General features: G+C 39.7%; 1 protein-coding gene across 1 annotated transcript; it reads right to left on the bottom strand.

Annotated features, from left to right (window-relative positions):
- Positions 1 to 4,199: 4,199 nt before the first annotated feature.
- Positions 4,200 to 10,747, bottom strand: LOC139448712 (serine/arginine repetitive matrix protein 2-like). Its single transcript, XM_071230259.1, has 4 exons — positions 10,735 to 10,747; positions 8,411 to 8,485; positions 7,385 to 7,486; positions 4,200 to 6,883 (listed from the first exon to the last, which is right to left on the bottom strand). Exons 1-4 carry the CDS (start codon positions 10,745 to 10,747, stop codon positions 6,384 to 6,386), a joined length of 690 nt encoding a protein of 229 aa, XP_071086360.1. The 3' UTR covers positions 4,200 to 6,383.
- Positions 10,748 to 11,220: the final 473 nt, after the last annotated feature.

Raw genomic sequence — 11,220 nt, 5'->3', positions numbered from 1 at the left:
CTTATAATTAGGCTCTTTCTTGTCAATCTGATCAAAGAAAGTACACAAGTCATCAATCATGTATTTATATTATTAAATGTTTCATATCCTTGAAATAATGCCTGGTAATCAATGCAAACTGATACCTCAGATTTGGAGAGTATATTACTATAGCCATATCAAGCCTCATTTGAGTCATGACCATGTTGTGTTCAGCATACAGCAATATGGGCCACTCCATATCTAGTCACACCAGACAGGTGGATCATGCTGTGTTCAGAGGATGCCTCAATCAGACACAAAGCAAGATTGAACACCTCCACACCAGACAGGTGGAAATGACCAAGATGTATACAGCATCTGGCTGAAGACCTACAGCAAGATAGGACACCTCCACACCAGACAGGTGGAAATGACCAACATGTATACAGCGTCTGGCTGAAGACCTATAGCAAGATGGGACACCTCCACACCAGACAGGTGGAAATGACCAACATGTATACAGCATCTGGCTGAAGACCTACAGCAAGATGGGACACCTCACTACCAAACAGGTGCACTGACCAAGATGTATACAGCATCTGGCTGAAGACCTACAGCAAGATGGGACACCTCAACACCAAACAGGTGGAACTGACCAAGATGTATACAGCGTCTGGCTGAAGATCTACAGCAATATGGGACACCTCCACACCAGATGGGTGGAAATGACCAAGATCAGCACCTTGGCTGAAGACCTACAGCAAGATGGGACACCTCAACACCAAACAGGTGGAACTGACCAAGATCAGCACCTGGCTGAAGACCTACAGCAAGATGGGACACCTCCACACCAGACAGGTGGAACTGACCAAGATGTATACAGCATCTGGCTGAAGACCTACAGCAAGATGGAACATCTCAACACCAAACAGGTGGAACTGACCAAGATCAACACCTGGCTTGTATCCTGCTGAAGACATACATGAGGCATTTCCATATCTCTGCACATCAGACGGGTGGTCAAGGAGTGGAATCTTTCAGTGTCCATATCAGCATCAGGTAATGTTCAAATTGACTGTATTTGTCCATCTGATATATCAGTTCCCAAATGTGGACTTCTTTAAAAGACCACAATACCAAAACGATGTCTTCAATCCTGTTTAGTCTAATGGCAGATTACTATTTCATAACCGATCTTCACTGGCAATTTTTCAATCTTCTCTTGTTGCAATCTGCAACAACAACTGATCTTGATCTTACTGTTTTAACAAAATGGTCATTACTTGCTCAAGGTTTTAAGGGATGAGACCACTGGTGCTGAGAACAAACCATTTGAAACAGGATTTAGTTGTCACCTTCTTACTGTTTCATGCCGTACAAGAGAAGATTGGGATGGATATGCAGCATAAATCTCCTGTTTTCCAATGCCAAAGTCAAGGTTAGTTCAAGTACCACAAATAAAGTCGACTGCTTGTCTCGTAAGCATGGAAGTATAATACATTATGTACATGTCAATGGTAACCAGTGGTGACGGCCAAGAGAGCAGCTGTGTTCACAGAGCGAGAAGGGCATGGTGCTTTCAGCTCCAACGTTTCAGCATGGCTAGCAGAGCTACCAGTAGAAATTATTTTGCAAAAGACTTTTTTCAACTTACATTTTCATCTTCTGACCATTGTAGTAAAATTTAAATATTCCCAACAAAGTCTCTTTAAACATAGCTGAATGAACAAAACCGAATCAATAAACCATTTATTCGGTCTCATCACAAACATAAGATAATGTCAAATTTCGGTACATATCTTGGAAATATCTTGTTTTTTTCAGATACCATGGTAATATGGAGCAATACACATGATCATTTTTGTTTTCAATACTAACATTGAAATGTTGGCTTTTTCCTGTTCGTGTTTTCAGAGACCATTGGAATGAGATGTCTTGTCAAATGAACAAATCAGTGTAAATTCTTCAGGGCACATCCGCTTTGTGAGACGCTCTGTAACACAGCTGGTCATGCCTTGTTCATCCATTGCAACACTGTTGCACTGTACACAGTGTTGTGTCCAACACTCACCCCAGTGAAATCTGTAGATTCTTCCACTGCAAGAGCTTGGAAGGTTCCATACAAGACTTTTGGGGGAGTTACAAAGTGTCGAATATACCAGAGAGAATTCTAATACTTTCACAAGCACCTGGCTTATTAAAAATGTTAGTCTCCTGAAAAGGGACTCACAGATTTGATTGCCTTTTAACATCACTCTTTGAAATCAGTCAAAGCTGGTGCTTATGAAATCATTACAAATCTTCTGTCATCAAAGTCATACGCTGTCAAGTTCATGATAGTGTTTGCAATCTGCTTACAGATATACAATGTCCAAAATATGCTTTATCATAAATATACAATGAACTACTATAACGGCTACATTAAACACACATGTTAAGTTCATAGACTGAAATGGCAAAAACATGGGACATTGCAGTTTTCAAATGCAACATCTATTAATGAGTAAGGTGACTGGATTTCTTCGTCCTATTCTTCAAAATTGGTTATTACAAACAAAATAATACCAATCCCAGAAAAATATATAATCACACAGAAACCGGATGTGATGTTCAGAAGATACAGATGGACCAAACTTCATTTGATAATCTGTATATTGAAGTTCAACAACCCTGTATTCTACCTCCTACCAAATCATGAATTGGTTACCCTAGGATTCGGTTTTATTTTATACTTGCAAGAAGCTCAGAATGGAGGAAATCATTTTACACAATCTCTGATAATTACAAGACAAAACATTTTTAATTTTATTCCACGGTTCAATGTCTCAGAAATATGCAAAACATCTTCTACTTGTAATTTGCTCGAAGAACAAATATGTTTACCAATTTAATCCCATTTGATTACTTCCAAACAATTACCAATGATATGTGTTATAACAAAATGCACAGATATACAATAAAGGTATTTAATATATAATCTTAAACCAAAAACCAACGATCAAAGGGAGACAATCTATTGACATCCAGTTATCACCCCATTATAGGTTCTCCTTTTTCAACACAAAAAAACCCTGACCAATGGCTATGACAATTTAAAGACAATTTAAATGTCAAGATTTATCAAAAGCATTATTAAAATTGTAGAAGTGAACACTTTGTCAAACATTTATTCAGCCCTTAGACCCTTGATTTCCCTTTGATAAAGGATGTGAACTCTCAGTATTTAATACCGATATAATAACACTCAGTTCTGATAGTACGGAAATTAGCAGGAAAACAACAAGCCTCGCTTCTTCTTTTTTTTGTGCAGCTGAACTGCATTTTTTTCTATTCTAAAAGCCATGAATTATATTGATATGTCACAATACACAACACAATTGGATATAAATATGACGCAAATACTAGTTCACAAACGCAGATGTTTACACACAACAAAATGTGTGTATAAACGGTTACATGAACCCTTTCTTTCGAAAGCAGTTTTTGTGATTCACAAGAAAGGAGAAGACATGTTTATCTTTTTTCTTCAATCCCTTTTGTCCGTATCATTTGGAGTAAGTATCTCTCAGACACCACTGTCTGGACAGATTTCTCCTCACTATCAGGCACAGCAATCACAAACTTAAATTAACCACAACACACGTTTAGTCTCACCTGTGATATTGTAACTGCTCCCAACAAGAAGGGACAGAATCAAAACAACACTTTCTGTCCTTGCACAACCAATGTCATTCATCTAAGGAAAGGAATCATTTGCTGTGTCTGCAGTAACGTGAAGAAATCTACCCATGTGAGCAGTGCCAGTAAAGTGACTCCTCCCTCCTCCATGACTGCATGAGATGTAGGGATGCAAGCTCACGGATGGAGAAAGTGACTCCTCCCTCCTCCATGACTGCATGAGATGTAGGTATGCAAGCTCACGGATGGAGAAAGTGACTCCTCCCTCCTCCATGACTGCATGAGATGTAGGTATGCAAGCTCACGGATGGAGAAAGTGACTCCTCCCTCCTCCATGACTGCATGAGATGTAGGGATGCAAGCTCACGGATGGAGAAAGTGACTCCTCCCTCCTCCATGACTGCATGAGATGTAGGGATGCAAGGTCACGGATGGAGAAAGTGACTCCTCCCTCCTCCATGACTGCATGAGATTAAGGGATGCAAGCTCACGGATGGAGAAAGTGACTCCTCCCTCCTCCATGACTGCATGAGATGTAGGTATGCAAGCTCACGGATGGAGAAAGTGACTCCTCCCTCCTCCATGACTGCATGAGATGTAGGGATGCAAGGTCACGGATCGAGAAAGTGACCTCTCCCTCCTCCATGACTGCATGAGATGTAGGTATGCAAGGTCACGGATGGAGAAAGTGACTCCTTCCTCCTCCATGACTGCATGAGATGTAGGGATGCAAGGTCTAGATGGAGAAAGGATAAGCCTTGACAGGAACTTGGCAAATGTCATGACTTCGGGCATCTCCAAACAACTGCAGATCATTGACAACATGTTCGAAATTAGAAGCATGGTCACAGTTGGAGATGGTGAGAACACAATATTTGCTCAAGTTCACCTGAATGTTCATCTGAGAGGTTGTTCCTCTTTCGAAAGAAGTCGCAAGTCGTTCCATAGACTTGAACAATGTCCAGCTTCTGGGAGCTTCCACTGTCACATCAGTGAAACATTTCTCCTTAGTTTGTCCTTGACGTCCACTATGAGGACTGTCCAATGGTCACATGACTTCTGTCTGGCTTGACCATTACTTGATGTCCAGTCCTAAACATCAGCTTGGCCGTCAAGCTTTTCTTGTTGGCTGGTGTCCAATGATTATTGGATATTGTCTGTCCAACGGACATGTTGGTTGTTCATCCATAAGGATGTAATTCTCTGTTGTTGGATTCCCATCAAGATGTAAGATAAGCTGCATCAAAGTCCCTGTCATTTTGAGGGAAAGTTTACAGCAGTTCATATGTAGCAGAATACATTTACTGCACTTTACAATATCTGCTATTAAATTAAACTGTTAAAGCCAATAACGTTAAATAGCCAACAATTATTACATGTATAAGATTGCATTTTTCTGATAAGTTTTCAAAATCTATTTTGTTCTAGAAAAATAAAAATAGAAAATACAAAAATATATATATCCCATCCACATCTTCTCTGTTACATTGTCCTAGTCATGAGAGAAGACTGAACAATATTCTACAGGGATAATTATTGGTAGAATGTAGACTTAGTATCTTACATCTTGTGGAAACAATGAGATAAACAGGCGTCATCTCATATATAGTCGGTACAATTCAGATTTCTTTTCTTGTGACAGGAATCCATCACTGACAAAACAAATCTTGTATTATGCATTTACAATAATATGTTCTCTACACAAGAAATTATTCAACAGAAGGGTGACTTTCATTCAATGTGAGAGTAACAATAAACAGCATACTGTAGTATGTATTGATTCAACAATCCCAAAAAGCTTGTTTCAAATAAAATAGTTTGGATGACACTTTCAAATGTATAATATGGCCATAGCTTCACAATTACTCCATATTCCAGCGTACGATATGGCGTAATGCTGGCAGTTAGTCTATGTTCAAATGGAAACTGATACAGATATCTTTTGATGATGCATATTAAAGTAGTCGCAAAGGTGGTGCAAAACAATTCATAATAAACAGCAGCTTATAACATTTGTGACATCCTAGCAATTCAAAGCTAAAGGAACTGCATCTGGAACAATGGTTTCTATTACCATCATAACAAAATTATGCTGTTAGCATTTAAAATTTTACACTTTAGAGAAGAAAGTAGACTAGTGGTGGCTCTTTGAGGGCAAACTTCTGTAGCAGCGGTCTTCATTGGCACCTTCTTCATGTAAGCTGCACCATAACGCTGAAGACACTCCAAATAAGTCAAGTCGCAAGTTGGATCAGCTTCAGTGTGTCCATTATCGATTTCAATGTCACAAGAGTGCTCTCCCTTTACAAGAGTGCTCTCCCTTTACAAGAGTGCTCTCCCTTTACAAGAGTGCTTTCCAATTGCCTCCATTCTCTCCAGGCACAGGTTTTAAGTTCTTCAGTCAATCAAAATAATTTATTGTTTCAACACACACAACTTGTCTCAGTTAACATAAGCTTTATGCACTAATACTACACTTCTAGAGAATTTCTATTCACAAAATTTGGCAACCTCAGCAGCAAATTTTCATCAGTGGTTTGTGTCGCCATTTTGGAGTACACAAATCTTTCAGGTATAAAACTCTCGCCAGCACTCATCAATAACTGAGATAACAAACCAGGTTGGGGTTAGCACTAACTGCACTGTGTGTGGGAGCACAATGGGGCTAGCTCATGCAGTAGATCACTCACTCAGTCATGGTAATATAAGTACTTTGCACAAGGATTGTCCACAGGGAGACCACTCTACTCTCCATTCACCATTTGTTCTTTGGTTTTGGCAGGATTGTTCACTTTAGATTTTGCACTTTTAGAGTCTGAGTCACTTCCACTAGGTTGATTTGCCACCTTCGCTTGTGCTGGTGGTTTCCGGGGCTCGCGTTGCTCTCTCGGAGCCTCTTTCTGAGGCCGAGGAACCTCCCGAGGAACCTGGGAGGAGCTGGCATCACCAGCGCCATTCATCTTATCAGCATTATTTACAGAGTTTTTGTAACCTTGGTTACCCGCTGAAGCAGAAAGCTGAGAACTGGACTGTCCGCCTTCAGTTCTGCCAGCAGCCTGTTGGGTGGGAGGGGCATTACCACCCCCTCCTCGTACCCCACCCCTCGGGGGCATACCACCATACCGGCCACTGCCTCTAAAGTTGGAAACACTGGTGTCGGTCTCAGTGCCTGAAGTAAATCCTCCACTGCCGCGAACTCTGTTTCGCCTTCGCCGTCTCCGCCTGTCCCGCCGCCTGTCGTAATCTGGTTGAAAGAAATCACATTGGGTTTATAATTCGTTCGTTGCTTAACGCCACTCAGCAATATTCAAGCTATATGGAGGCGGTTTACAATCTGTGATTTGAAAATCTATTTTTGGCATTCACCTGCAACACTTGAGAGCCTAGCTTCTGGTTATCTGATGATACCAGAGTGTCAAGATTGAAGAAGTTTATGATTTTGGTTTGTTTTTTCTTTGTTTGTTGTTTCACACCGCACTCAACAATATTCCAGCTATATGATGGCAGTATGTGAATGTGCAGGAGACACCAGAAATGGGCTTCACACACTGACTGTGGGGAATCGAATCCCGGGACTTTGGCTTGACGAACAATGAACAAGAGCTAACCCACAGCCTCTGGCACAAGAAAAGATACAGACCACAGCTTCTTAGGGTGCCCTGGGTCTAATATGCCCTCAAGAAAATTAACAAACGATAATAAAGATAATATCTAAACATCCATCTCTATGTAAAAAAATAATTACCTTGATCTTGGCTGTTGACACTGGCGTTATCTAGGACGGTATCATCATCATCAGTCATCCGACGACGTGAACGGCTATCGCGGGAGTCATCATCATCATTGACTACAAACAAAGGTAGATGAGTACATTACAAAATAATAGTTTTTTGGCCATATTTTGTGAAAAAGTTAATAGAAAATTAGATAAAGGATGCATGTATAGATCAAAGGATTAACTTTTTACGAAATACAATGAATGATTATAGTCTTGATTCTATAAAATTATTCAAGTCATGCAGCTATACAAATATATATTAGTCAAGCAAACGCACAACTGCACCCAATAAAACATACCAATTGTTGTTCTCTGTTCAAAACAAGTTTAGTATCAAACAAACCAAATGCAGAAATAACAAGTCAGACAGGAAACAAGCTGGTGTTCTTTTCATATTTATAACAATAGGGGCTATATTTTATTGATTTCAGAAACATAAAATAAGTTCCAATGAAGAGTTCACTGCTAAGACTAAACGAAACTACACCAGAAGCAATTCCTTAGCATTTGAACTACACCTAACACAAAATAAAATCCTCTTAACAGCAATTTTAACTTAATTCTTTATTTATATTTCCTCAAAAGGTCAAGAAGAGGGCTTTAATTACACAATTTTGAATAATTTATTTATATTGATAGCAACAGTAAATGAGTTGGCTTTTTAAAATCATTATATTTATTTCTGGTCAGCGAAATAAAAAAAACCACTGAATTTTTTCTTTTCTTTTGACATTTCAATTTCTGTTGGAGTCCAACAGATTTGCGACAAAACTTCTAGAAAATATTTCTCCTGACAGTCCCCCAACCTGAATCTCATTTTCTCGAAACCTTTCCAAGGAAATTGGGTCCCTTCAATAACCCAGAGAGAAAACATTCTCCCAATGTACTCTCATCTCTTCAACAATGCCACACGCCTCTCTCCTCATGCTGCCCGAGTTAGTTCCACAGTGGAGGTATTAACAAGCTCATGGAAGGGAAAAGCAAACAACATACATGTCCGTGTGACTTTAAGTCTCAGGTGATCTGCCGTATTATTGTGTCCTCGATAGCCATCGTAGTGTTCGTAATCTGCCAAACAGAGAACAACCCTACAGCATGCCGCTACCTACCAGAACCATGCAATACAAGATGTGCCCACAATGTCCAGCTTCCGCTCAAACACAGTAATGCTGGAGAAGTCTTGCTCCAATGTAAATGTGCAATGGCAGATCAAAGCTCATGTAGCTCACCTGATTTTATTACCAGGCTGTAAAGCTCACCTAGATCATATTAAAAATTGCTGTTTCAACACTTTTCAGTTAAAATGTCTGGGTATTACACAATTTAGTCAGGTATTAGATCAACATTTTTAACATCATTCAAACATAAATGCAACAAAATGTAAAGCCTTTTCAAGACAAAGATCCTTCTTTTCCAGGCGAAAAATAACACCCATGTGTGCTTTCGAAGAGATAAGGATTCTTACTTTATATCACTATCAGAATGGCTCTATTTGTACATCCAAATACACAAAAATATTCAAATCCACACACAAATTATAACACTATTCATCCAAAGTGTGCGCTGTTGAAGGAACACCAAGTCCTGTATTTTGTGTTCTCTTCTCACCAAACTGTTCTGGGATGATAAAATAAGAATACAATGAAGTCGAATCATTTACGGGAATGATGATCAAACCGTTGTCTTATTTCTCCTTCTATGAGCATTTTTATTAATTGACTATTGTTCCTCCCATTACAGTTGTTTTTATTTTCATTTTTATTTTTTTAATTAAAATCCTAATACTTAAACACAATGCACACAAAAGATTTAAAATGGAAACAAAAAACAAGACTATTATTTCTTTTAACCTAAGTTAAATTTAAGTATGGTCATTTGACACATCCCACTTCCATGCATGCATGCTATACTACAGATAGAGTGAGTGAGTGAGTCAATAGGTCTTAATGTTACAGTAGCTATATATCACAGTTAGTCCACCAAGGTTTCTTTGTTTGTTGTCTAATGCAGCACTGAGCCATATTCCAGCCATATTCCAACCTGTAAATGATGGAGTCTGGACCAGGCAATGCAGTGATTGATATTGTGGAACAACATTTCAAGCCATCACTTTTATAATAAAGTCATTGTGTCTGCCCACCCAATCCATGGGCCAGGCGATTACAATCAGCAAAGGTTGCTGGGGGCTAGCCTAGACCAGAATTTCCCATGGGGCTTCTGTGTTGAAAGATCAAGTGTGATAATTTTCCAATAACTAACATGCACAATTCTCTGATTTGACAGTTGTAGCTATATGTATATGTATGTATACACACAGCTGCATTTTTATTAAACAGTTGACATAAAACCTGCACAACATGCTGAGTAGCTAACGAAGGATACAGATAAAGGTAACTATCACATAATGGCTTGTGTTATTGAGCGAGGAACCAGGACGATACACTTAGTATCACCATCTGATAAACACACAAATGAGGTCACCTAGCAGGAACTACTTTCAACATGTTCACGCTCCAGACATCGTTGCAATGATTGTTTCTCAATGAACTATGTACTAATGTACCCAGTATGCAGTGGTTTCATAATGTGTCGCCATGTTTCTGTTGACAAACATGCTGGTCATGTGGCACTATTTGATGACCTGGGCGATTCACTCAAGGTGAAATGGGGTTTAACGTCGCGTCCAAGATTATTGCACTTATAAAGCGACGTGCATGTACGTGTGTGTGTGTGTGTGTGTGTGTGTGTGTGTGTGGCTGCTTGTACTGGTCCGGACTGATGCCGATTTATAGTGCCAGCTCACTGAGATACCATGCCGAACTTTAACATGGATACCCCACTCAGACACAGTATACTGACTCCGAGCCGACCAGTCCTTGTTTTAGCCCCTTAATGCCGAGCACCAGACAGGGTAACAACAAGTACCATCTTTTAACATTGTTAGGTATGACAGGGCCGGGGATCGAACCCACGACCTTCTGCTCTATGGGCGGATGCTCTACTAGACCACGGAGGCGGTCTGAATGCCTTTGAAACCATTAGTAACAGCAACAATTGGAATGTGAATACATTATAATTTTATCATTGATCATTAAAATGGTGAAGTGCAATTGCAACCAGTCGGTCATTTAATTACGTTCGATAACATTTCTCAAATCATCAGTATTTGTGTAAATCAGTGTCATTGTTTATTAAAAAAAACTCTGTATTTTCCATCATATATAATAAACACAAAACCGATAGGTCAGTTCAAATGGAAGGTAGCCAAGTTGTGCTTCATTCACTCGCCTCATTCATTTGCCTCGTACATGTTGTACCTGCTGTGTCCATGGTCATAATGGGTTTCCTTACCATGTTAAATGGACACACCAAAGGACACATGTTGTTGTTTACAGATTTGTTTGCTTCTTTGTTAAACGCGACATTCAGCAATTGTCCTGCTTTATGATGACAGACTGTACATAATCGAGTCTGTACCAGACTATCCTGTGATTGAAATCATGAGCATCTATCTACACAACTGAGATACAATGACATGCATCAAAGTCAGCAAGCCTGACCACCTGATCAAGCATAGTTGCCCGTTTCAGCAAGCATGGGTTGCTGAAACATATTCTAACCCGGATCTTCAGAGGTCCTTTTTGAAGAGAAGAGAGGTGAGGTGACACGGGGTTTAACGTCGCGTTCAAGATTATTGCACTGATATAGTGATGTGTGTATTTGTGGCTGCTTGTGCTAGTCCAGACTGATGCCGATTTATAGTGCTAGCCCACTGAGATACGATGCTGCAGTTTAACATGAAT

The sequence above is a fragment of the Haliotis cracherodii genome, unplaced genomic scaffold (assembly GCF_022045235.1).
Source record: "Haliotis cracherodii isolate W230 unplaced genomic scaffold, xgHalCrac1.p SCAF_7, whole genome shotgun sequence".
Lineage (NCBI taxonomy): Eukaryota > Metazoa > Mollusca > Gastropoda > Lepetellida > Haliotidae > Haliotis > Haliotis cracherodii.
Note: the sequence above shows the minus strand (reverse complement) of the source record. Positions and strands in the feature narration are given on the sequence as shown.

Bases quoted from the DNA above. Each gene is read 5' to 3' on its own strand.
- LOC139448712 (XM_071230259.1), bottom strand. The intron at 7,487-8,410 runs GTATGTTGTTTG...CTTTGTTTGTAG, and splicing joins ACTTAAAGTCACACGGACAT to TCAATGATGATGATGACTCC. The intron at 6,884-7,384 runs GTAATTATTTTT...TCTTTCAACCAG, and splicing joins TGTCAACAGCCAAGATCAAG to ATTACGACAGGCGGCGGGAC.